Source organism: Conger conger, chromosome 2 (genome assembly GCF_963514075.1).
Source record: "Conger conger chromosome 2, fConCon1.1, whole genome shotgun sequence".
Lineage (NCBI taxonomy): Eukaryota > Metazoa > Chordata > Actinopteri > Anguilliformes > Congridae > Conger > Conger conger.
Window position 1 is genome coordinate 22103905 of NC_083761.1, and position 26994 is coordinate 22130898.

Genomic DNA, 26994 nt, shown 5'->3' on the forward strand with positions numbered 1-26994 from the left:
AATGATCTGCGCTCAGTGGTTTTCAGTAAGGTGAGACTAAAGTTTCAAACATTTCTGCATACTCCTGTCGTCAGTGAAATAATGCTATATATTCTAATGTCAACCTTTTATAATCGAATTCAAGAACTTAACCGCAGGTGTACAGGTTAATTAGAGAGGGAATGCTACTCATAAGCCTCTATTTTCTGGTGTTATTATGGATTTGAGGTACTATAAATTGATTTCCCTCTTGTATTGGCCCTTTAAAAACCGACTCGTAGATTGAATGAGCTTAGTAATTATATTTATAAAAGATCCAGTTAATCATAAGAAAATGCCCATACCGAGTATACACTTAAGAGCTGATTAATACGGTAAGAAGGTGGAAAAATGGACACAATTAGTTTGACGAACCCCTGTGGTGAACTACACATTGAGTCCTCTCCCTGCCGTTTTGGACCTAAAGATCCATCAATATTGGTGGCTTCATGGCCTATACAGACCAAAGGGATTGTATAGGGTGTTGTCATCCTTGGTGCTAGGCATTCATTGACCACTGTCCGCAATCAGCTGGCGTTGGTCCTGCACCGTGATTTAAATATTCCACAACGCAGGCACTTTTTTTAAACGGAATATTCTAGAAGAAAAAATGCAGATAAGAACACTCCCTCGGTGGGACTGCAGCTTTACAAAACTTCTCTGTGTGTTTTTCAGTACTTAAATCGTGCCTTAAATCGTGTTTACAACGGTAACCCACCCTGTTCAGCCCGACCAAAACCTGTCCCTCAACACGGTCCACCAGCACAAAGACTTTTCACTTCCACAAAATCTGCAGCCTCTTCTAATGAGGACTTGTTAACTAAAACGGTGAACTAAAACAGGCAGTAGGTGATTGCATTCTGATGCTGTATATTTGCGTGTGTACAAACTGGCTTAATACAGGACGTGTATGCAGACTGCTGCTAGCGTAGGGAGGCCGTGCTCTCTGGTGAGTCTCAGAGAGCGGGCAGTCTCCAAACAGTCTAGAGAAGCGGATTGGCTCTGGGAGGACACAGACGGTTTCTTTTTAGCCGAAGGGGGCCGGCTTTGTTTGCACAGATCCAACTGAACACCTCTCTGTCCAATAGTGGGCCGGCAGCATACCAGCCCTGCTGCCGCCACCACCAGCACTGCCGCGCTGGCACAGGAAGGTACGTCCCAGCGCCACGGGGAGCCCAGCGCCCACCTCCCCCCGACGCTCCCCGCCAGCATGCTTCTGTACCTTAGAGCAGTACGCCCTGTCGGCATGCCATCCTCAGCGCCATGCAACCCTGCTGCCGTGACGCACACGAGGCATACACATACCCACCCACACCTACACGCGCATACCCACCCACACCTACACGCGCACACTACAAGCACATACCCACCCACACATACACGCGCACACTACAAGCACATACCCACCCACACATACACGCGCACACTACAAGCACATACCCACCCACACATACACGCGCACACTACAAGCACATACCCACCCACACCTACACGCGCACACTACAAGCACATACCCACCCACACCTACACGCGCACACTACAAGCACATACCCACCCACACCTACACGCGCATACCCACCCACACCTACACTCGCACACTACAAGCACATACCCACCCACACCTACACGCGCACACTACAAGCACATACCCACCCACACATACACGCGCACACTACAAGCACATACCCACCCACACCTACACGCACACACTACAAGCACATACCCACCCACACCTACACGCGCATACCAACCCACACCTACACGCGCACACTACAAGCACATACCCACCCACACCTACACGCGCACACTACAAGCACATACCCACCCACACATACACGCGCACACTACAAGCACATACCCACCCACACCTACACGCGCACACTACAAGCACATACCCACCCACACCTACACGCGCACACTACAAGCACATACCCACCCACACCTACACGCGCACACTACAAGCACATACCCACCCACACATACACGCGCACACTACAAGCACATACCCACCCACACATACACGCGCACACTACAAGCACATACCCACCCACACCTACACGCGCACACTACAAGCACATACCCACCCACACCTACACGCGCACACTACAAGCACATACCCACCCACACCTACACGCGCACACTACAAGCACATACCCACCCACACCTACACGCGCACACTACAAGCACATACCCACCCACACATACACGCGCACACTACAAGCACATAACCACCCACACCTACACGCGCACACTACAAGCACATACCCACCCACACATACACGCGCACACTACAAGCACATACCCACCCACACCTACACGCACACACTACAAGCACATACCCACCCACACCTACACGCGCACACTACAAGCACATATCCACCCACACCTACACGCGCACACTACAAGCACATACCCACCCACACATACAAGCACATAACCACCCACACCTACACTCGCACACTACAAGCACATACCCACCCACACATACAAGTGCACACTACAAGCACATACCCACCCACACAGACAAGCGCACACGTGCACACACATACAAGTGCACACACTTACAAGCGCACACATACACACGCATGCAAGCACACATGCACACATAAAAGTGCACGTGCACACACATACAAGCACACACGTGCACACACATACAAATGCTGACATGCACGCCTCATGCACACACACATAAAAGCACACTCATACACACACATAAAAGCACACATGCACTCACGTGCACACACATGCACGCTCATTCACTCACATAAAAGTGCAAATACATGCATACCCACGAACATGCACACACATGTGCACTCGCATATACACGCTGACATGCACACACCAGACCTGGGTTCAAATAGTATTTGTTTTGAATTCAAATACTTTTCTGCATTTGACTACACTTGCCTGGTATGTTAAACCCCGCCCATCTGCTCCTCCTTGCGGGCCCAAATGCACCAGGCAAGATCAGTTGAGCACAAAAAAGTATTTTAATCCAAATAGCAAAACCATTTGCACCCAGGTCTGACAGACACATACACTCACAAATGCAAACGTTCTCTTGCTCGCACAGATATAATATCTGCAAACCTGTAAATGTAACGAGACTTTTTGTGCTGACAGGGATATCTCACACCTTGTAACTACTGGGTGTGTCAGTGTCCATTGAATCAGATTTTAATGATGCAACAAAACACATTTTGATGAAAGCAAGAATTAGCATTAGCATTAGCATTTGCTACATTAATGGTGGCAAGTGTGACTGACTCAGTGTTGAGGTGTTAGGTCCTGCTGCCACACATGTACACACACACGTACGCACACACCCATACACGGATACGTACAGTACATACACAGAAACATTTTTGCTTTTTAGCTTGCCTGCAGGTTTTTCTTGGTCGCTAAGAACCTGCCTATCCCCCCCCCCCCCCCCCCCCATCTCCGCTTTAATGAAACCATTTATCTTTTCAAGTAAGTGTGAAGCTTTGCTCAGTCAGTCCAGGTAGTTCATAATGTGCTTTCCTGCTTCTCTGTATTAAAGTGCAATACCCCATAGGCGAGTGAGGGCTTGAGAAATGCCACGGGACTGCATTTACGTTTAATGGTTATGTTCACATCAGCTGTAGCAGGAAGTGCATGATCAGTGTATGCATGGGTCAGTTCAGCTCTGAGCTGCTCCTTCACCCTCCGCTTGCTATGGGCCTTATGTCAGTGTGGGGAGGAGGTACTACTTGCTTAAGAGAGGCCTCCGATTGGCTGGTGAAGGTGTTATGGGAGAACAAAACCTTGCGCTACCAATGACCTCATTGGTTGGGACCAGACCTGGGTTAAAATAGCTTTCGTTATGGATTCAAATGCTTTTCTGTGATCTGTTGATCTTGCCTGATGCATTTGAGCCTGCACGGAGGAGCAGATGGGTGGGGTTTATACTTTTGGGATCATTTCATTCAGGCAAGCTCAGTCGAATGCAGAAAACTATTTGAATCCAAGACAAATGCTATTTGAACCCAGGTCTGGTTGGAACCAGTCCATAGTAATTGATTCTGTGATTGGTGGCACATAGCAGCTCCATCCAATCTGTGATTGCTTTACCAGCCAACGTCACTACAGGGCAATGCCATCCCCATACTCCCCCCGTCCCCCTCACTTTGCTAACCCCCCCTTCCCACCCCCTTCCATCCTGGCAAACGGGGGAGCTTGTGGGCCGCTGGAGGAATCGTGTGGAGTTGGGGTGGGCTTCGGGAGTCTGGCAGGAGCGGGGTTGGCTTGCTGCCACCGTCAGACCCGGGGAGAAGAGCGAACCGGTCGACGTACACCAGGCCACCTTACGGGCAGACGGTCGAAGCCGCTTCAGTAACCCATACTCAAAAGCTAGCCCCGGATAAACCAGGAGAGAAGACCTACCAGTGTTTCGCCTTTCAGCCGCTAAAACTTTTAAGCCGTGTTGTGATTCGAGACCTTACCACAAGCAGCCTTAAGGACCTTGCGCCTCATAACTATCACGTTACCGATCGATGACTCTTTGAACCCGACATGTCTCCAGCCAAGGCTTTATTCATTATATTATTGACTTGTGATGGTAAATAATTGTGAGAGTATGTTTTTGTGCACGCTGCCGTGGCAACGGGGTTATTAATGGACTTTTGCATCTGAGCCTTCAGTTTCTGAGGGTCTGGCCTCCAAAGAGAACAGGATCGTTTCCTAGTAAGCGAGGAAGAGAGGTCGCCTCACAGGGCCTGACGTCGCATCACCTGGCGGACCACAGGAGCCGTCATCGTGGACTCGTGGCCTTTGAAGAAGCTGCAGCAGCAGCTAGCTCCTGTTTTTTGGTCTTTTTGCTTGTTTTGAGGGTTCCCCCCCCCCCCCTTTATGTTCTTCTCCTTAGTTCTGTTTCCCTTTTAAGCTTTTGCCATTTGCGCACAGTGACTATTTAACACATCCTTGATTATTAAGTTTTTTTTTATATGCATTGATACTACTGCTGCATACTTCTCAGCCGCATGAATGCTTTCCATCATGGTTGCTAAACTAGTCCTTTGGGAGTTTAAGAGAGCTGCGTAAAACGTTTTTATGGCAATAAGATGCCATAAATATAATGAGTGACTGTACAGTGAGCTGCCCGATGTTACACGGAGAAAAGGAGGAGCTGTGGTTAAGCCCTTGCTAGACAGGAAGTTCTAAGCGGTCTTTGCCTCCCCTCCTTTGCTTGGTGCGCTCCAGTAGAGATGATGCATCATGGCAGTTGTAGTTTCTGTGAAAAATGCATGAACAGCCTTTGATATAACGCACCGCGCACCTCTCACCTCATTCTAACTGCCGCATGACCCAGTGGGAGTCTGAGAACAAGAAAATGTAAAAAAAAAAAAAAAAAAAAAAAAAAGTTGATAAGATTTAGTCTTCCTTGTTTTTTGACAAAATGACTTATCTTTTTTTATCTTGCCTTTTTTTCCTCTCCTTGTCGTCCTTCCTTCTCTTTGGAAGGTAAGAACCCTCACAGCCTTGAAATGGAGGCTTAACATGCAAGGCTTATGATTTTGAGTGCATGTGGAGTGGGAGCGTGAGTGTTTCAGCATGCGCAGTACGCTGGGGTTTGCACGCTTCTTGTCGAGTGCCAGTGCATTTTTTGAACTGGCAGTCCATAAAATTTGCCTCATTTTTAAGCTGGACACGGTTTGTGTCGTGTTCTTGTTGCTTCTGATTTACCTACCAATGGGAATTTCAGGATCGTTAGAAGAGTTGACTGAGTTGTGAGGTCCCAGGCTATATCCAAAATGGCTGCTTCTTTGTGTTCATGGACTGCAGTATTCTATCCACTCTTGTTCAGCATCTGACTAGACCAGTTACAGTTTAAACAAACTCCCTGACATAAGATTAGACCGGGCTTCCAGGCCACTTATTGGCTGCACGAATCCCTAGTCATTGGTTGTATTTATAATTAAAAGCTGCTGTCTAATTGAGGCTTGGGTTTCAATGGGATTCAGTAGCCTGGTTGTTGGGAAATGGAAGCCATTTAATAAGCTCTAACTCAACATAAGAGGAGTAGACCACGAGCCTTGGCATCAAAACCTCAAGTATTGTGCTTGTCTGTTGGATGGCATGTCCTGCTAAGGCACTGGTCATTGGAGCACCTCGCAGACTATTATACCGTTTTGACATTGCCGGTGTGGCGTTCGGCCAATTGTCGGAATGGTCTGGCCCTGGATCACCGCACATTAGGAACAACTCTGGTTTAATTGAGAGCCTGCCTTCTCCAGCTGTGCAAAGGCTACAACCCTGCACAACCAGCGCTGCTCACCGACTGAAGATTGGCTACAGCAATCGATGACCGGCCCTCAAATATGACTGAGAAGAGTCTAAATCAAACAAGTGGAAAGAAAGTTATTAAAGAATACATGACGTTATTAGCACTCACTTCTGTACCTTGTGCTCATCACCTACTCCTCTTATGTACATTCATCATAGCACTTATGAGAGTTTTTTTTTCTTCACCACAGCAGCAAGCACATTTTACAGTTTTACCTGCAACTTGAAGCAGAAATACACAATAAATACTGTAAAACTTTTACATGTATCTGTTTAGCAGGCAGTCTTATCCACCGACTTGTGTAAGGTGCCATGACACAGAGCTATAGCAGTAACCACTTATTAATGTCGCAACCAATAATAATTACTGTCATTGCACTAACATACGGAATATTGCTAAGCGGCATAGTATCCCAGGAGCAGTGTGAGGATGTTGTGCTCTAGATGGCATAATAAATCGGAGAGTAGAGTGTTAAATCTCACAAAAATATGTCCAGAGGTATTTAAGCCAGGTTACAGTAAATGCTCATTTTTGATGGATAAGAACACCATGTTGCTCTGCGGGCAGGGTGGTGGTGTGCGAGCTGAACGTGATGTTGGTTTGAGGGTAAGGTGAATGCTGTGTTCGGTTGAGGTTGATCACCCTGACACTTTTTAATTTTGTCTTCTAGCCTGCAAAAGCTTGTTAAACAAAAAAGCTGATGGAGTGAAGGTAAGAACTCTATACATTTGATTTCTCTCTGACTCATTCTCTTCCTTTCTCTTTTGCTCTCTATATATATTTATCTACCTCCTTCCCCTTCTCTCATTTGCTTTATTATTTTATCCCTCCCTTATTCTGCCTATCTCTGCTGGCTCTAAGGCTCAGTGGAAGCTATGTTCAGGCCCTCTCTTTGCTTCATAGGAGGCTGATTCTCCTTAAAGATGGCTCTTGACTCTAGCTCTGCATCTGGTGCGAAGAGTGTACCGTGCGACAGCCTAACAGCTGTTATGCGCCGCATCTGAAATCAGTGCCTAATAAAAGCCCACTGTTGACATTGTGACCGTAAGCTGTGCTAAGTCTCTATATGTCCCTGCGGTGAAAGAGTGGGTCCTTCACCTCAGCTAGCGTGTGACATGCAAGGAACACTGAAGGAACATTGGTGTACCACAACAAAATGTGGAAAATATTACTGCGGTGGGCAAACGGTGACCCCATCTGACACCCCAATAAAGACCTGAGAACGTCAACTGTGAGATGGGAGGTTTCCCCAGTCCAGATGAGAGGGCATCATCATGTACTGGTCACCCTTCACTGGTCGATCGGGCATGACTGGACCTTCCAAACTGGGGGAGGAAAACCATTAAAAAAGAAAGCTCTCCTGTCCCCTGAGTGGTGAGAAACACTGGAAGATATTTTCTTTGGTCTCAGAATAAAAGCTTCCTTCAGTCGAGGGTAGTTTTGCTTCGACTGAAAGAAGCTGGATGATATGCGCTGTAGATTTGCAGTGCAAGCCCAGGCTGGGTGTGAACCCACAACCCTGTGATTACAAGCTCTGTTCCTTAATGGTTGTCACAAGCTGCAACTAACATATAATAAAGATCAACAAACCTCAGGTTCTTGCATTGTAATAGCAGGTCTACACTTGCTTACGGTTTCAGAAATCTGCCGTTTTACCTCTACAGTATTTTGAGGGATATTTTATGTGGGTGTATTTACAATTTTTTTTGATGCTGTAGCAGTGAATCACTACAAACACCACAAACATATTTTTTTTCTTCACTGTTTTGCAAAGACCATCATGATTGTGGATCACACTGATTCTTTTTCAAATGCTATGATTCTGTATCAGACTCATCTTTATTTTATTTGTTTCTGTTACAGTGGCCTTGAAAGTGAATACGTCACTGTTAAACATTCATTGCTGTGGCTCATAATGGGGAGGCTTTTTTTGCGGTACGACGGAACCTCTCACTCAGAGAGAGGAAAAAAAAGAAAAAAAAGATAATGGGGTGGTCTTGCAAGGAAAAACCAATGCTGTGATTTGATTTATTCAGTATGAACCGGACCAATCCAATCACCATAAGTTAAATCCCCTCATTATTGATGCAGTGAACTGACAAGTTAAATGGGTCAATCCAAGACACCCAAGTTATTACTAGCCCACTAGCAGTATGATTGAGAATTTCTACAGTAGGCTAACCTGACCCTGCTGCTGTGGCTTCAATACAGAGAGAAGATTGATTCATTTTTTTTCTCCTCTGTCCTTGGCATCTCTTCCATTCTTCCGTCTGTTATTCTCTCCCATACATATACATATAGAGTCATACATATATTATGGGGGGGGGGGGGGGGGGGGCATAGATGTTAATGTAGATATCAACTCAAAATCATTCCACACGCTATGAGAGATTGAAAGGCACTGAGGAAAGAAGTGATGGTGTTTTCACCTGCCTACACACACAAGTTGAGTAGCGCTTAATAAAATTGTGGTCAGGTGTGAATCCACATCCCAATTGTCACACACAAAACGTTTCTGCAATGTTTTATCAGTGTTGTCACAAGATTTCACAGCAACAATGACATTGACCAGAGCACCGATACTGGACTTTATTGGGGGCAGTTCAGTTGCTCATGGAAGCACAGGTTTATGGGAAAGGGACTCCACAATGGTTCTGATTGGCTAGTGTTATCCCCAGACAACCAATCTGGTGGAATGGGAATGGGAATGTAAGGTCGGTTTGGACTCGGCGCACAAAGAGTCGTTATCGGAGACTTGGTCTCGGAAGAATTTACTTGCGTCAAACGTATTAACCATTCTGTGCTTTCCTTCCTGTTTCTTTGCTTCAAAAAGCCGCAGACGAACAACAATAAAAACAACGTTGTAAGCAGCAACAAGGATAGTGCGTCCTCTACACCAATGGTATCTCTTTCCAGCCTGGTTACATTGATTGGTTTTTTATTGCCGTGATTACAGCACTTTCCCCAGATTTTATTTGTGTGTTTTTCATTTTTTTCATTTTGCTTTTGTCTCCGTTTGCTTTCGATTTGTGCCTCTGCCACCTCTACCCTCCCCATCCTCCATTCTTCTCTATAATCGCCTCCTGTTCCTTGTGTGACATTGGTTGTGTTGTCATCCGTGTAACTGATCTGTCTCCTCTTGTGCTCCACTTGCATTGGCATGTGATGTCATTGGCCATGTGATATGGGGGGGGGGGGGTAGACAAACCTTGTACTAGAGTACCATGCCTGTTAGCAGGTTGATTGTCTGAAACTGAATATTCAGTTTAAAACACTGAGCACCTTCTACACATCAATCACTTCAGTCCATTAAGCCTAAAGGACCATCCGCTCCAAAAACTATAACTATAATGCTAATAATTAGAGTGTCTGCACTGCGATAACTTTCTGTAAATAGTCTCTAGTCTCAAATAGGCTATGTCATCTGCCATTTTGCAAGCAACACCCTGTAAATTTGGTTGGATTTTTGCCATTCATGCAGCTGCAATAAATCATTCTGAATGCGATCCCAATGATATTGTTTGTTACTCTTATTGTCGTTATAGCTGTGGTGTGTGCTATCTACTTGAATTAGAATGACTTTTGAAACAACATATTCATTGTTTATCAGTATAGTTATCGTTCTTGGTGTGGTTGGGCCTTAATAATTGATCTTATTGTTTGATTGGGCATTTAGGCAGAACCAAGAAACACGTCCTGTACTCGAAGGCCAGGGTATGGACCCCTTTCCAAGCCAGAGAGTGTGGCCATTAGCAACTACAGAAGGTGTTTAACCTTTGGACCAAGTAGTCTGTCATCTCCCAACTAGACTGACCAACTGACCACACTTTTTTAGTATTATCGATTCAGACTGAAATCACTGCCCCTGTTTACAACACGGTCAGATTTGAGCCATGCCCTGTATGCAGAATCCGAAAAGAAGGCCGTTGTGTTTCCAAACAAGGTGCAAAAAACCCCACAACACTCATGCTGGTGATGCTTTTGCTTTTGGTGGGTTTGTGTAAACTTTTGGCTGTAGACATAATTAAACTGCCCAAGGCAAAATAAAAGTTCTAACCGGTGATGGGAGCCTTTGAGTGATGACTAGGTGGTTATCTCCTCCTCCTGGGTACCTGTGCTTCATAAATACCTCAGGTGTTTAGAAGTTATTTTCATTGGTATATTGCCATCAAAAGAAAAACGGTTAGAAAATCAATAGTAAATGCACACATCTGTCAAAATCATTTTATCGCCACGATCTCAATGACACACGGAAGAGCTGTCGGTAAGCAGAGCTACAGCTGCAGTTGAAGTTACGGCCCTTTTACGTCTCCCTGAAGGGTTGATAAAGCCTTGGTACTACAGCCTTTTTGCGCCTTCCAAGATCTCATGAGAATGGAAAATAAAGCGCAAAAGCTTCTCTTGCGCTCAACTTGAGGTGGAAACAAGTCAACGCTTTTAATGGGCGGATTCAATGACAAGCTAGCAAATGGCCCTTTTCACTCTACAGCCCTCTCCCCCACCACCATCGAGACCTCTTTGGGAATAACCCCGGTGTCTAAGCCAGCTTCTGAGGCACGGCAAAGCATATTTATAATTAATTTATGTATGTGTGAACAGTGAGACAACAGGGTGTGGCCTTGCTGGTCATGCTGACGCTTCCTGAGTTCATCCTCAGCTTTCTGTCTGCCAATGAGCAGGTGAGGCAGCAGGTGTGAGGTCCACCTCTCTGGCTGTGACTTTTGCAATTAGTAAATTAAATTAAAGTCAATTAACCTTTTATCACCCTTTGAATTGGAGGTACTCAGTACAGTGGTCATTGAGGACTGCATATGTGTCATGCAATAGAGGTGCATGCTTTTGCAGTGCGTGTTGTGCAGTGTGTGAAGTGATGAATTATAGATGCATGGTTGTGCAGCAGAACTCTGTGTCTCCATGTTGATGGGGAGGGGGGGGAGGGGAGTGGCAGAAACCTTAACAAAACATTCACCCTCCTTGACATTGAACCCCACCCTGCCCCGCCCGGCCTTTTTCTACACACACATAAAATAATTTTTTGCTTACCGACTGATTCACACACTCGTGCTCACACACACACACACACACACAATACTGTAGCTCTGCCATTCCTGTTCCAGCCACTGTGGGCCTTACACCTCCCTTGATCCGCCTCTCTACCAGGCAAAGTCCCCTCCATTATCACCACACTCTTCTTATGTCTTGAACCCGCTCCCATCCCCTTCTCTTGACCTACTGTAACCCGTGCTGCTCCACCCGGTCCCTGCCCGACTCCCTCCAGTCTGTGTTAAACTCTGTTCTCTTTCCTCCAGGAACCACAGACCACTGTGGTGCACAACCCTGTGGACGGCACTAAGGTAAGCTGCCCCTCTTCTCATTAAAACATCGCCAAAATGTAGGATGGGGAAGAGAAATGTAGCGGCCTGTAGCGTAGTGGTTAAAGTAAATGACTGGGATACGCAAGGTCGGTGGTTCTAATCCCGGTGTAGGCACAATAAGATCCGCACAGCCGTTGGGCCCTTGAGCAAGGCCCTTAACACTGCATTGCTCCAGGGGAGGATCGTCTCCTGCTTAGTCTAATCAACTGTACATCGCACTGGATACGAGCGTCTGCCAAATGCCAATAATGTAATGTAATGAAATGATCCCTGCCAATGTCAGATTTTGGGACTAGCCACCAGGGGTGGAATGTCCAAAGGTCAGAAAGCAAAAGTCCTGCCATGTGTTTCTTCCACCCATGAACTCAGGCAGCTGATTTTACTAATTAGTTCTACCTCCTGTTTGAAGAATTGTGTTGATTAACAAGTCCAGGGGATTGGGGAGGACTTGTACTTTCTGAACCTAGATTTTCCAAGTTTCTCCCCATTAAACTCTAGACGTAGCTCAAGGCTTGTGACTCCTGTAGTCCGAAATCCAAAAATCCTAACCGTTAAGTGGTTCTTGTCCTGGTCCTCTGTCTCTGTCTGCCCCCCCTCCCCCCCCACCCCCCCTTCCTCCTTTTTCTCGCTCTCTATTTCTTTCTTTTTTTCCCTCTCCCTCCCTCCCTCCCTCCAGGGTTCCTCAGAGAGCTGCAACACCACGGAGGAAGAGGAAGTGAAAGGTAGGAAAGGTACACAACGCCCTTCACTCTTCTCTGCATGCCGGTGAATGAAAGCACTGCTTTACACACCGCTGAACGAGCTGGGTCACTGTCTCCCCCTCCAGCAGAGTGAAGTAGAACAGAGCGGGGGAGGGGGTGGCAGCAGAGGGCCCTGTTGCTTGGAAACAGATTTTGTGGATGAAATGGAACACTTTGTTGCCATCCGCTGCCAGGCTTCTGCAGTGTGTGGATTAATGTGTCCTGCAGCAAAGCCTCTAGTGGGTGAAGCCTTGGGCAGGCTTCAGTAGTGTGTCAGTCCATGTCCGCTCAGCTTCAGTAGTGTGAGAGTGTTCACATGTCCTGGTTAGCGTCAGTAGTGTGTGAGTTCACGTGTCCTGCTCAACATCAGTAGTGTGTGTGTTCACATGTCCTGGTTAGCATCAGCAGTGTGTGAGTTGACATGTCCTTGGTCAGCTTAAGTAGTTGCTAGCTATGTACACACTGTACTGTGTCGCTAGAAATGTACATGTCCTGGTTAGCTTCAGTAGTGTGTGAGTTTACATGTGCTGCTCGGCTTCAATAGTGTGTGTGTTCACATATCCTGGTTAGCATCAGTAGTGTGTGTGTTCACATGTCCTGGTCAGCTTAAGTAGTTGCTAGCTATGTACACACTGTACTGTGTCGCTAGCAATGTACATGTCCTGGTTAGCTTCAGTAGTGTGTGAGTTCACATGTGCTGCTCGGCTTCAATAGTGTGTGTGTTCACATATCCTGGTTAGCATCAGTAGTGTGTGTGTTCACATGTTCTGGTTAGCTTCAGCAGTGTGTGAGTTCACATGTCCTGGTTAGCTTCAGTAGTGTGTGTGTGTGTGTGTGTGTGTGTGTGTGTGTGTGTGTGTGTGTGTGTGTGTGTGTGTGTGTGTGTGTGTGTGTGTGTGTGTGTGTGTGTGTGTGTGTGTGTGTGTGTGTGTGTGTGTGTGTGTGTGTGTGCGCGCACATGTCCTGGTTAACATCAGCAGTGTGTGTGTGCGCGCACATGTCCTGGTCAGCTTAAGTAGTTGCTAGCTACGTACAGACTGTACTGTGTTGCTAGCAATGTACTAGCACTGCAAAGCTCAAAACATAAATCTCAACAAGTATTTTAGTCTTATATTGAGACTTTAATATTATTTCAATTAAATACGAAACTATAGCCAATGAGGTGAGACAGTTTTGACTCGTTTCAGGATTTGCCCAATAGCAAAGTAAAAATTTCACTCGTCAAGCAAGCAGTACCTTAAAACAAGGTCATATTTTCTACTCCGGAGAAAAAAAAGGAGAAAAGTCTCAGTCTCAACACTAAAAACTTGTTAAGACAAACACTTTTGCCGTCAGGTGTGTGCCGCAGGGCTTATTGCCCTGCTACACAACCACATGCAGTAGATCTTGCATATGGAATCCGCCATATTATTATCTGAGGCAAAAACCTCTGGACTTTAGGAAGTTTTCACTTGTTACAGCAGGTTTCAATTGATTTCCATGTAAGGAGTGGCTCCCTCAACTTCTGGGAAACGGACTCCTCCAAACAAGATGGAGGAGCTACAGTTTTTGAATATGGAGCATCCTCACAACTTGACCGTCTACTCAATGAAAACGTGTAAACACTCATAGCGGCAAAAGAAACGCCCTGCCGCTGCAATAAAAATTGCGGGTACCTCGTGCATCCACATCGCGGCTGTAAATTTTACCGCCATCCCATCGAAGCTTTTGCAGCACTTTGTCTTGAGATATATAATCATTAGCCACGCGCAGCTCAATTAGCTTCCCAGTCTTTTCATTTGACCCTTAAATGATATATAAAAGTTAATGGGTGGGACAATGAAGTGATTATGGAGTGCTTTGTCTTGCTTGCGCTCTGTTTGGGAGGGGGGTGGTCAGCGGTGCGACCCTCCCCGGTCTCACCCCCGCTCTGTTTCTCCTCGGCCGCGGATAGCGGCGGCGGCGGCGGGCTGCGCTGCCAGCAGCGACAGCGCGGTAATGAGCCAGTGCAGCGGGAACGAGGGATCGGCCCAGTGCCCGCCCAGCTGTAAGTGCGTAGCTGCAGATCCCGCTCTCACTGTGGGCCCCGCCCCTCGTGTTTCCGCGCCTCATATTGAGCCCCGCTCCCTTGTATTCTGCATACTCTTTAGGTCAAATGTGGACAAGCCCCTATCCCTCAACCCTTGTATCCTCTGGGCCAGCGGTCCTCCTAGTCCTGGTCCTGGAGAGCCGCAGGGTATGCTAGCTTTTGTTGTTACTTGGCACTTAATTGATCAATGAAAGCAGTTGATTACACAGTTAACTCACCTCACCTGGTTTCTTGGATCTGAATTGGTTGCTGATATTAAGACAAAAACAAAAACCAGCAGACCCTGCATCTCTAGGACCAGGAGTGAGGATCACTGCCCTTGGCTGACAAATTCAGCTGCTAAAGCTCTGTAGACTCTCCTTCTGAACTCCATTTGCTTCTTGGACAGGTAGTCAGAACTTGTGTATTGTGTATTTGTAACACAAAAGTAGTATGTGTGAAAAGTAACAAAAGTAGTAACAGAAAACGCATATTTGCACATCCTTTTTTGAAAGTGCACACACTCACACACTCGTAGCCAGCCAGTAAGCCAAGCAGCCAGGTGTATACTGCTGAGCCTCTCGTTTTTTCTGCACCTCTTTATCCATCTCTATCCCTCTCTCCTTGTGCTTCTCTCTGACTTCTTCTCTCAGATTATCCTTCCCCCAATCCACAAGTTTTTTTCCCCCTGTCTAACAGGCCAAACCTTTTTGCAATAAGCTCTCCCTTGCTGACATCATTGCTCAGTCAAGCATCTGCTAATACAAGTCTATATTGTAGTGTCTCGCTCCTGTGTATGCATTACTCTTATTATATTCAAATACTCACCACTGCCCCCTGCTGGTTTCCCTTGACATGTCAGTTCATCTGTCTCTAGCCCCTTCCCATTCATTGGTCTGTTTGTCTGTGTAACAGTGAGTTCCAAGGCCACTAAACGCTCCAGATTTCTTGTCTCATTTTGGCCTTTATGTCCAGCACTGCTTTTTGTAACTGAAAGTCTTCATCACTCATTATTTTGAGTGTTCGCTAATTAGATTAGAGGTAGAAACTTTGCGATCTGACATTATTCAAGAAATCGCAAATCTTGTTTTGCTAATTTGTTTCTGAACTTTGGATTTACAGCTGTAGATTCAAAAAAAAAAAAAAAACTAAATTAGGTAGCTTGCTAACTTGCATTTAAGATAGTGAAGAACTTCCTAATTAGCTGAACTGGCCTGCCTACAATTTATCAAATCTCATCAAAATATATAGTACATTTGTTCAATCTTGGCAAATATATTGACATTTACCTGTCGAGTAGAAGCTGCCATCATCATCAAGTGCAACTTGGTTCCCTCTCCCTTTCCCTCTCTCAACCTCTCTTCATGTCACACTTAAATCACTTTGTTCAATCACTTTTATTTCACCCCTTGTGTGTATGTATGTGTGTGTGTGTGTGTGTGTGTTCATTAGTCTCCGCCGCTCTTCTCCCCTCGTGTCTTCCAGCTGCCCCACTGCATAATAAAAAGCGCATGGCTTGGCACAGCACAGGACACTCCTGCCCTGATCTCGAGCATGCTTCGAGCTCACCCCCCACATGGGGCAGCGTCGCGCCACAGTGTAAGTGCAGGGCTGCCGCGTAGCTGTAGTTTTATGCGCACGTGTACACACACACACACACACACACACACACACAAACAAACAAACACAATCACACACATATGCCTTCGCAACACACGCACTGCTCAGAACACTTCACTTCCACTCACGCACTACGCAAAACACTACCTACACACACTCTGGATGCACTTACTACTCTGCGTATGTTTTGAAACAGCTGGTAGATGGTTGACCATTTCAGACCAGCTCCCAGCTTGACATGGTTTGACCAGCTCAAGCTTCGTATGTTTTGAAACAGCTGGTAGCTGGTTGACCAGTTTAGACCAGCTCCCAACTACAACCTCATGCAAGCTACCGGCAGTAGCTTGTTGACCAGCTCATACCCAGCTTGACCAGCTCAATGTTCAAGCTGGTCAAGCTGGCATAACTGGATTTTACAGCAGGGTGTAAACCTGTAGCTCTCCTATGCATAAGCAGTTACAACACCGGGTGTAAAAAATTGACGTTTAAAACCTAGAATTTAACCAAGGTAAAAAATAATAAAGACCGGACTTAGCCATCTGCCTAGCTTCTCTATTTTGATAGAGCTTAGTTTGATAGAACTTAACCAACATATGTAACCATAGCAACATGCTGAAACAGTAGCCACCTTAATGACGTGAAGTAGTTAGTGCCAGCAAAAAAGTTTTATTTTGATGGTGAATTGAAAATATTGACGACCCCTGCTTATACTTTTATCTTTGGTAAAAGACCATGTTATGAGCAGAATAATCCACTCCAAGGTGGCCATTACGTGGTTTTGACCTCAGCCTAAAATTGCCTGTTGCAACAAAAAAACAACTGCTTCATCACCATAGAAAAGTTCACTAGCTCACCATCACCGTAAGGAAATATAATGTTAGGCTATTAACTAATGTTAGCTTGCAAAATAATAGGAAGCAATTTATAGAAATTTGACGCTGTATACCAGACTTCAGTGCCATGTAACTGAATGGAGCTCTTCCCATTTTGAACTGAAGCATAGAAAAACCTCCATATTTTGTTCAGTTGTACAGCACATCTGTTAAAATCAGCTGGTATCTCTCGTGCTTGCAGCCAGTCTTGCAAAATGACATAGTGAATTATTACAGACTTCACGCTATATGTTGTTTACAGGGAATATCTGAGTACAGAATAGATTTTAGCATCTCGGAGCGTTCCGTGTCAAAGGATATTCCTCTATGCTTGCGGCTTGCTGAGTGAATTAACGGGCAGTAAACCTTTGATCATTCTCTCCTCACTCACTCGTGTGTCTATTTTTACTACATAAGTTAAAACGCTCGGTTACATTTTGTTTGAAACATCTCCCATGGTTATCTTTCCAACAATGCAAAGTGTAGCCTAACTCAATGCAATTTAGTCTACAGTAATAATTTTGTCACCAGGTCCAGGCAAGGTTATACGAGAATAATGCACACCCACGTGACACGTTTCGGCCAATCAGAATGCTGTATTTGCCCCATGTGATTGGTTATTTTTCAGTGATATAAAACCATGTAATGACCATGTAATATAACCATGTAATCGTTGTGGATTATTCCTTACATAATGCATGAGAAGGAGTGACTTAACGTGAAATGATGTCACTGTCACTGGAGTTCCATAGATTAGCAGCATTATCTCACGGTAAGTCAGGACTTTGTGTTTATTATTGCAATCATACAACAGTTTTACCAACATGTTTTTGAAAACCCCCCCCCCAAAAAAAACCATAAAGAACAATACATTAACTTGGGTTGAAACGTATGCCATTTTAACAGCAGAATGGAGCTCTTCTGAATTGTTCCTAGGTTACATATCTCTGATACAATTAATCATCCGATCTAAAACATAGTGGTTTGGTTTTGCCAAGTTATGAGTGACTTATTGTGTGATATTGTCACTCCTTCAAATGTCTCTCACCGAATCACAATGCGAGGCTGGAACTAACTGTTGTATAATGTAGCATCATTCAATCAGTAATTCAGTCATTTCCACAGTATTTGTATTGTTTGAGTGGATTATTCACCTTAACTCTAACCCATCTAGGTTACCCGCAACAGCATTTTTTCACCAGATGACCCGCCCCAGATCATCTCATGCGGTGGAGAGGGACTCATTAGTCCATTCTATGTGGAGATGATTGCAGTAGGTGGCCAGATTGTGAGAGGCAGGTTGAGATTTCAATGGGATCGTCAATGGCAGTGAGTCAGGATCTTAGTTTAACTTGTCATTTTGAATGATGTCATGCAGTAAGAGAAAATGTGCGAGCGGTGTGGCTGGCATGAAGAACATGCTTGAGGGTGTCTGCGTGAATCCTCATGACATAAGATGAGCACCAAACTATTTACAGTTGCTTTTCTTTGGGGCTGCAGGTTTACTGTATAGGGGGAAGGATGTCCTGAAGGCACCATGCAAAGGGCATTGGGATAGGGGTGGGGGGTGGAGGGCATGTTTTCCAGAAAAATCTTTATAGGGCAAGGTTATGCATAGACCAACGTTTTTGACTGACTTTCTGCAGAACATTTTGGCACTTACTTGGTGGTTGGCAAAACTGGTGTAGGAGACGCTTCAGAACTGAGGGATTATCTTTTTGTGGCGGGGTTCTGGGACAGTACCCCCACACTCGGTGTGTGTGTTTGTTTGTTTGTGTAGGTGTGTTTGTTTGTGTAGGTGTGTGTGTTTGTTTGTGTAGGTGTGTGTGTGTGTGTGTGTTGGTCTTTACAGGGCTCCAGTGGTGGGGTAGGGTAGTCACTAGGGTAGTCCTGTTCAATCTTAGAACTTGTGATCTCGGCCAAGCTGGCAGCAATGGCTTGCCCAACCCAGGAACCAGGACAACTTCAATCTGATAGTGTAAAGTAGAGACTATGTCTTAAGATCTTGGCCAGTTTTGTGTGGTGAACTATGCTTATTGGACAGGCAGTGGTGGAAGGGGGGAGGGGGTGCGAGAATTTTGCATGGGCATCTTAGGCCTGTCAACTGCCTTGTTCTTCCCTCACCCTTTTACATTACTTCTTTTTTTTCTCTCTCTCTCTCTCTCGCTCTCTCGCTCACTCTCTCTCTCTAGCTCGCAAGCAGGAGATCATTAAGATTACGGAGCAGCTGATTGAAGCGGTTAATAACGGAGACTTTGAGGCTTACACGTAAGTACAGCTCCTACACTGCAGGCCAGTCCTCCTAAGTCAGCTGCCCCCATGCCCTGTACCCTACCTCCCAATACAGTATGTCCATCTCCCAGCAGTCATACTCCCAGCATTCACTGGGCTAATGCCGAGACCTACCTGGAAAGGGTCCACGGAGACGAAGCCAGTATTTTTTGTGTTGAGTCTTGATCTTCTACTTCACTCGGTCTGACCTGCTGGTGATAAGTCTATAGTACTGATTTTCCTTCCTGGTCCTGGCGGACTGCATGGTCTGTTGGCTTTTGTTGTTACCCATCACTTAATTGACCAATTAAAGCAGTCGATTGCATAGTTACCTCATCTCACCTGGTTTCTTGGGTCTGAATTGTAGCTGATATTAAGACGAAAAGGAAAACCAGCAGACCCTGTGGTCTGCCAAGACCAGGAATGATGATCACTGGTCTTTAGTGTCTGCATCTTTCCGGGACAATCGGGAGTATTATGCTTCATACCTCCCTCTTTCTCTCTCTCTCTCTCTCTCTCTCTCTCTCTCTCTCTCTCTCTCTCAGGAGAATTTGTGATCCTGGGTTGACTTCGTTTGAACCAGAAGCTCTTGGAAACCTGGTGGAGGGCATGGACTTCCACAAGTTCTACTTTGAAAACCGTGAGTGTACATCCCCTGCTGTAAAATCCAGCTTTGACCAGCTTGAAATGTCCAGCTACCAGCTGTTTCAAATAAAGCTTGAGGTGTTCAAAACATGTTGAGTATGGAGCCAGTATGAACTGGTCAGCCAGCTACCAGTTGTTTCAAAACCTAGCTTGAGCTGTTTGTTTTTCTTTTTTTTCTGCACAGTCAGGTTGCTCCACTGGCCTTTCAACCCTTACCCTCACTAGAGGTCGATTATAATGGTCAAAGAGCTGTGTGTTGTGCTGGGAATAGGAAGGTCACATTACTGAAAATCCAGACGTTTGTGTATTCACATAGCTGGTTATCAGGCGCATACTGCCTATTTGTTTCCTCAATTGCCTACACCACTTGCAGCTGTATACATTCATTAGTTACCATGGGAATTCAGTAGAAAAACTCCCTTCATAGGGAGATTTGCGTGTCAGTTCTTTGTCATTTTGCTTAAGTAGTGTTTTTTTTTTTTTTTTTAATCTGAATTTTGTTCAGATAAATAAATATCTTTTTTCTGTACCTGAACACATGATATCTGTGAAGAGCTGATATTTGACATCCTTGTTGGATTTAATCCTGTGTTGGGTTTAATGCTTGCTCTTGTGCGCCCTCTGCAGTTCTGAGTAAAAACAGCAAGCCGGTTCACACCACCATCCTGAACCCGCACGTACACCTGATCGGGGAGGATGCGGCCTGCATCGCATACATCCGCCTGACGCAGTACATCGACGGGCAGGGCCGGCCGCGCAGTAGCCAGTCGGAGGAGACGCGTGTGTGGCACCGCCGCGACTCCAAGTGGCTCAATGTGCACTTCCACTGTTCTGGAGCCCCCGCTGCACCCTTACAGTGATTTCACCAGGCACAGGTAATTACACACACACACACACACACACACACACACAAACACGCACACTTACATAAACATGCAGGCACGCACACGCGTGCATTCGCACACGCACACACACATACACGCACACTCACATGCGCACAAACACATGCACACACACCATCACATGTGCTCCCATGCTCACACACACACACTCCCATGCTCACACACACTCTCACACACTCTCACACACTCTCACACACTCACACACACACACGCGCACACGCGCACACTAACACACACACGCGTGCGCACACTCACACACATGCGCACACACATGCGCTCACACACACACGCACACACTCACACACACGTGCACACACTCACACGCACGCACACCCACACTCACTCACTTACTTATACACACACTTACTCAACTATTTATGAAAGCCCTCAATGAAATTTTATGCATATTATATACAATAACATATGTACCAAAGGCAAAAACAATCTCCTAGAGCTAGGAGACAAAACGTTAAGTGAATCTGGCTGTGTCAGCCAGATTCAGCAGATGTAACATACAATGATAGACAGGCACAGATCAGGTGATTAATGTGTCGAATTTTGCCTTAAATTGGATTGGATTGGAAAAACAGTGTGAAGTTTACAGCATTGTAATAGGAGTGTGTTATATGTGTGATGTGTGTGAAATAAGGATGTGCTTTTCCCATACATGGACTTATTAGTGGGTCCAGGTCTTATCAGTTAACCTTAAAAAAGGGTAACATTTCCACAGGCAAAGACAATAATATTCCAGTGCATCAGAGTGGGCGTATGATCCATCTAATGCTGTGCTAGCTTTGCTACATCGAATAGAGCTAATGCAATTTTTACATTATGCGTGGTTATTTTCAGGATTTTATTGTGAAGGGCAGAGATTGACAATCCAGATTCAGAAAGTAAAATTGCTCCCCAGGAATTTGTTCCAATCACCTGGATTACAATTCTTCAACCAGGAGGTAGAACTAATTAGTGAAATGAGCTGGCTAAGTTTATGGGTGGAAGAAACTGTTACTTTCTTATGTTAACTCTGGTAAAGAGTGTTGAGTTGCTATTTCACTGGCCTCATTGCTTCTCCTTGCTGCTCATTTAAAAAATAGAATAATAAATAATAATAATAATAATAATAATTTTAGCTGACACTTTTTTTATTTAAGGGCTTTGCTCAAGGGCCTTGATAAGGAACATGATAGCTCACAAGTTCACATTTAACTTGTTTGTCCTTTTATTTCTTGAATTTGTATAGTGTTTTCTTGTTTGTTATGATGGGATTGCTCTCTTTAAAAAGTGAGAGATTGGGCCAAATTGGTATCCTTTTTGAAAGATTTTATTTGTGTTTCAAGAACCATTGGGTAGTTTGAGTGTTTATAATGTTTATAATTTGGGGGAAAATGTTCTCTTAAAGGCCGAATCAGTAATTTCCACAGAACATACGGTTGGTTTTTGATTAAAATTACATGGATGGAAAATAAGTGGGTAACATCATTTAACATCTTGCACTGGCATCTTGTTAACCTGGACAACAGCCCACTGAACTCTGTGATACTTAGCCTTTGTTACTGTTCGCAGAAGGCTACTGTGGCAATGTTAATTTGGCCAAACGTTAGCAAACTATTCCTTCAATATCTTGCCTGACCAGTGAGAGTTCATTATATATAACAATGAAGAATAATTAAAATGCGTATTGTTGGTCCAACATTTATTTAAAATACTTATGTTTTCGTCTGAAGTGCTTATTATGAGGATCTTTACAGTCATTTTTATTGGGAGAATAATTCTTAATAGTTCTACCATAGCTTTGTCTTTTTGCTTCTCATAAGCCATGAGCATTATACACATTTAGCTACCAAAATTACTCAGTGGGCCTTTAATCCTCTCTTATCTCTAATATCTCTCTTTCTCTCTCTGTTAGCTTGGATTCTTAAGCTGATCGGAGCGTTTCTTCTCCATGGTCGGAATGGCGTCGGGGGGGCCTGGCTGGATGAGACCCGTGGAAGTTTAAAAAAGGAGGAAAAAAAAAAAGAGGAAAAATTAACAACATAAAAAACCAACAGACGACAAACACCACTGATCCAGTCCAAACCTAGATAGACATTGGGAGCCGGCCGTGACAGCGGCTCCGCCCTTCGGACGGTGCATGCATCTCTCGCCCAGAGGGGGGCGCTGTCTTGTCGTAAATTCTACGGATCCATCTTTTTGCCCGTTTTAAGATGTCCAGGAGGGGTTTCGAGTGTATATCAACATATATATATATGATATAAAAAAAAATAATGAAAAAATTAAATGTACGAGAAACTGCAGACTAAAAAGCACGTAAGTACAGAAGTAGGAAGTTCCATGCTCATTTGAGGGGAAAGTTGAGAAAAAAATATATATGCGCGTACCTCAACAGTTGAATGCCAGGTGGCGCAATATTTTTTATTTTTTATTTTATTCTCGAAACTTAATACGGTGTGCGTGTTTATATTTTGGATGCAAAGGTCGAGTGAAAATGGAGAAATCTTAACAAGCTTAAATACGAAACTTAATATCAAAAGTACAAGCACCAAAGTATAGATGTTAGGCATGTCAGACTTTTTTTTCTTTTGCACTGTTGTTACTTTTTGGGAGGGGCAGAAGGCTATAGTGGGCGGGGAAAGTTTTTAAGTATTCTATTGTGTTACTGGAACTGATTTTTTTCTTTTTTTTTCTTTTTTTTTTTTACCACTGAATGATAATGTATTTGACAGTATATAGTGTTTCAAGTGAATTAATTTTAAGAAAAATGGGGGCGTTGATTTTTTTATGATTAATATTTAAGCTATATATACATGTACAATAAATATATAAGGGGAGGAAGTGAAAGCGTGGCTCTGCTTTAGAGGGAGAGAGGGGCTTGGAAAAGGCCATTCGCGATTGGCTCGCTCGATAACATCCTCTCCCGGGCGCCCCTCCCTCCGGGCTGCTCGTCTTGGCTGCGTTTTTGAAAACCTGTTTATAAATGTATATGTTTATGAATATGTATATAAAAAGGCACAAACCCGCCGTGTGTGTGGGCTTCCCGCCATCCACAAGGCTCCCTCTGGCCTGCCTACCCCACCCCGACCCACCCCTGAAAAAATTTAAGAAAACACCCCCCACGCTAAACCTGAGGTTGCAGAACGCACATGCTATCAGTGCTAGGTCGATGAGAAACTGCTGCCTTGCTTCAAATTGGAGGGGGGTTCTACAGGTGGGGATCAAACACTACCATGGGCTTCTTTCTCGCTCTTTTCTGAGTTGGTGGGGTGGACTCTCCCAAATTCCTCTCCCCCATCTCCATACCTTGGTATAGGGACACTCCAAATGCCAATGCTGTCCCCTCCCTACTAACATAACCCGTCTTATTCCAAACAACTTCTTAATACTATTTTTAAATGATATTATTTAAAAAAATATATTTAAAAAGAAAACAAAAAAAAAGAAAACAATCATTAGATTTAAAAGAAAAAAAAAATGGCCTGAACTGTTTTTGCACAAACTCGAGACTCGATGCTGTTACGTTCACACTGAGAGGTGGACTTTCTGCAACTTCAGGTCGTTCCTCCCTCCCCTGGCGCCTCTGAGGGTCAGAGGTCGAGGGGCGGGGGTCAGGAGGAGGAGGAAGGGGGGGGTATGTGTGGCTGGCTGTCACACAGTTGCTGCCGTCCATCCGTTTGCCCGTTCGAGGGTTCACCGCGCGCCGCAGGGTTTTAACATTGCAGACCCGCCCTGGTCTGGGCCACGGCTATAGGAGAGCCAGCGGGCACGGTCGCGGTCACCAGTCCCGTGACAGTCCGGACGGGGAACGAAGCTCAGTCGAGAGTTTTGGCGGTCATCCCGGGGCCACCCTGATCGATCGATCGATCACACTGGCCTGGCTCCGCCCTCACCGGTTTCCGTCATTGACAGCGTTGTCTTTGTTACCTTGTACCTTCGTAGTGTTGTTCTTACTTGTAACGAGTGTCACGTGGCTGTTATTTCTTTTATTTTAACTGTTACTAGAGTTGTGGGGTTGTGGAGAAGATGGAGCTCAGGTCAGCTCATGCCCCTTGTTCTCTTTCCCTCGACCCTCGTGGTCGCACCCGATTTTCCCCCCCGTACTTGCACCCGCACCCATCCCTCACACAGGCACACACACGAGTGTCCTTGCATGCTGCACACACGCATGCTTTTTGCGGATACACAATCATACCGTGCTGTATGCTTTCACGTACCCTATGTATGCTGCACATGCACATGCACACTCGCACGCGCACACACATACACACGCGCACACACACACACACACACACACACACACACACACACACTCACATTTGCTTTGCCCCTTAAATGGTAATTACCAGGACAACCACTGGGGTTCCACAGAATGGACAGGACATGGGGAAACATAAGCAGAAGTTACTGAAACTCCTGCAAAATGGAAAATACACAAAACACACGTGAACACACAACCAAGCACACACCCACACAATGAGCTCCCTTTAAACGTATATCTGTGTTATTCATGGTAGAACATTTGAGGCACTCAAATTCTTCACCTTGTTAACTCATGAAGTGAATCCGTCTTGTACATCGAGGGGCTCCCCCCCCACTCATGTGTCGTGTTAATGTGCTCCACACACTGACGGCAGACAGGCAGAGGATTGTGTGCAAAGGATTTTCTTTTCTTTTTTTAAAGCGAAGGATTATTCGGTCTAGCCCTGGCCTTGCCTGTGCGTGTACGTTGTCTGCACCCCCCCACACACACCTCATAACATGCCTGTCGCGCCGCGCAACATATCAGCAACACGCCTCGGCCTCACCGCCGCTAACAAGCCATCTGCGTGACGTTCCTCTGCGAACCTTTCATTTCTTTTATTCTTTTTTTCCCCAGAAAATGTGTTTTACTTGCTCTATGGGGAACTTTGACTGCTTTGCTTGGCCAAGTTCTAGACACCCATTGTGTGCGCAAAGCCAAGGGTTATGCGATGCGATCCGAATGACAAACTTCCGCGCTCGAAAAAGAAGGCAGGAAGCATGGAGGCCGGAGGGGAGGGGAGGGGGGTAACTAATTTAAAAAAGGTCTTCAGAGATTAGAGCCTCCCCCCCTGAACAAATTGACCCAGAAATACTTGATTCTTAAAAGCCACACAATTTCACAAGAAGAAGACTATATATGCAGTTTTACAAGTGGAGGGATTATGCATGTCTACTTTCTGGTTAATATTTTTCACTGTCTGTGTTGATAAAAAAAGAAAAGAAAAAAAAGCTAAAAATCTGTATGTTAGTTGCATCTTTGAGGTAAAAATGAAACCTGCTCCATCTCGGATATAAATGATGTATCAAATTCAAAAAAAAAAAAAGAAGAAAAAAAAAAAGCCTTAGCTTGGTATGTTCCCATCCTTATTAGTAAATTTATTGCATTTGTAACAGTATATTATTGGGGCTACATATAAATATACTCTTTGAGTTCTAAATTGGATGCTGGATTTTGCATGATCATAACAATAAATCATGAATTTAAAACTATCAAGTGTTTGAATGTTAGTAGGTCTTCATAATAGCTTTGTTATTATTGAAACTTGGATCTGAAAATATTTAATAAAAATGACATTTAACAGCATCTGGTTTGTTTCCTTTCAGGACCTTTTGAAATGAAAAGCATAATTTGGGCTTTGCAATCAAATGGTGAATTTATATTGGTATGGATGAAGGCGCTGCATTTACAGCGGGTAAAATAAGTATTGAACACGTCACCATTTTCTCAGTAAATATATTTCTAAAGGTGCTACTGACATGAAATTTTCACCAGATGTCGGTAACAACCCATGCAACCCACACATGCAAAGAAATCAAACCTGATGTCCATAAATTAAGTTATGTGTAATAAAATGGAATGACACAGGGAAAAAGTATTGAACACATGAAGAAATGGAGGTGCAAAAAGGCACCAAAAGCCAAGACAACAGCTGAAATCTATCAGTAATCAGAAAGCAATCCTGCCCCTTGTCAGTGCAAATTAATATCACCTGGTTCAGTCCCAACTGATGGCTTATAAAAAGGTGTCTCGTTGCCAAGGTGTCACACAAGAAACATCTCATGATGGGTAAAAGCAAAGAACTCTCTCAAGACCGTCGCAACCTTATTGTTGCAAAACATACTAATGGCATTGGTTACAGAAGGATATCTAAACTTCTGAATGTTCCAGTGAGCACTGTTGGGGC

The 26994-nt window shown here is 44.8% G+C and overlaps 1 protein-coding gene across 9 annotated transcripts in view; it reads left to right on the plus strand.

Moving 5' to 3' along the window:
* Nucleotides 1-26393, plus strand: part of camk2g1 (calcium/calmodulin-dependent protein kinase (CaM kinase) II gamma 1) — an 88050-nt gene extending 61657 nt beyond the window's left edge. Inside the window, exons 13-23 of one of the 9 annotated variants that reach the window (XM_061227323.1) lie at nucleotides 1107-1169; nucleotides 6993-7033; nucleotides 9156-9224; nucleotides 11632-11676; nucleotides 12374-12428; nucleotides 14371-14463; nucleotides 15970-16083; nucleotides 19169-19244; nucleotides 19793-19887; nucleotides 20520-20767; nucleotides 22701-26393. In XM_061227323.1, the coding sequence (XP_061083307.1) occupies nucleotides 1107-1169; nucleotides 6993-7033; nucleotides 9156-9224; nucleotides 11632-11676; nucleotides 12374-12428; nucleotides 14371-14463; nucleotides 15970-16083; nucleotides 19169-19244; nucleotides 19793-19887; nucleotides 20520-20752 (884 nt within the window). In that variant the 3' untranslated portion in view covers nucleotides 20753-20767; nucleotides 22701-26393. The remainder of the gene's footprint in view (nucleotides 1-1106; nucleotides 1170-6992; nucleotides 7034-9155; nucleotides 9225-11631; nucleotides 11677-12373; nucleotides 12429-14370; nucleotides 14464-15969; nucleotides 16084-19168; nucleotides 19245-19792; nucleotides 19888-20519; nucleotides 20768-22700) is intronic. The other 8 variants (XM_061227314.1, XM_061227315.1, XM_061227317.1 and 5 more) reach the window with 8 other exon arrangements.
* The last annotated feature ends 601 nt before the right edge of the window (nucleotides 26394-26994 follow it).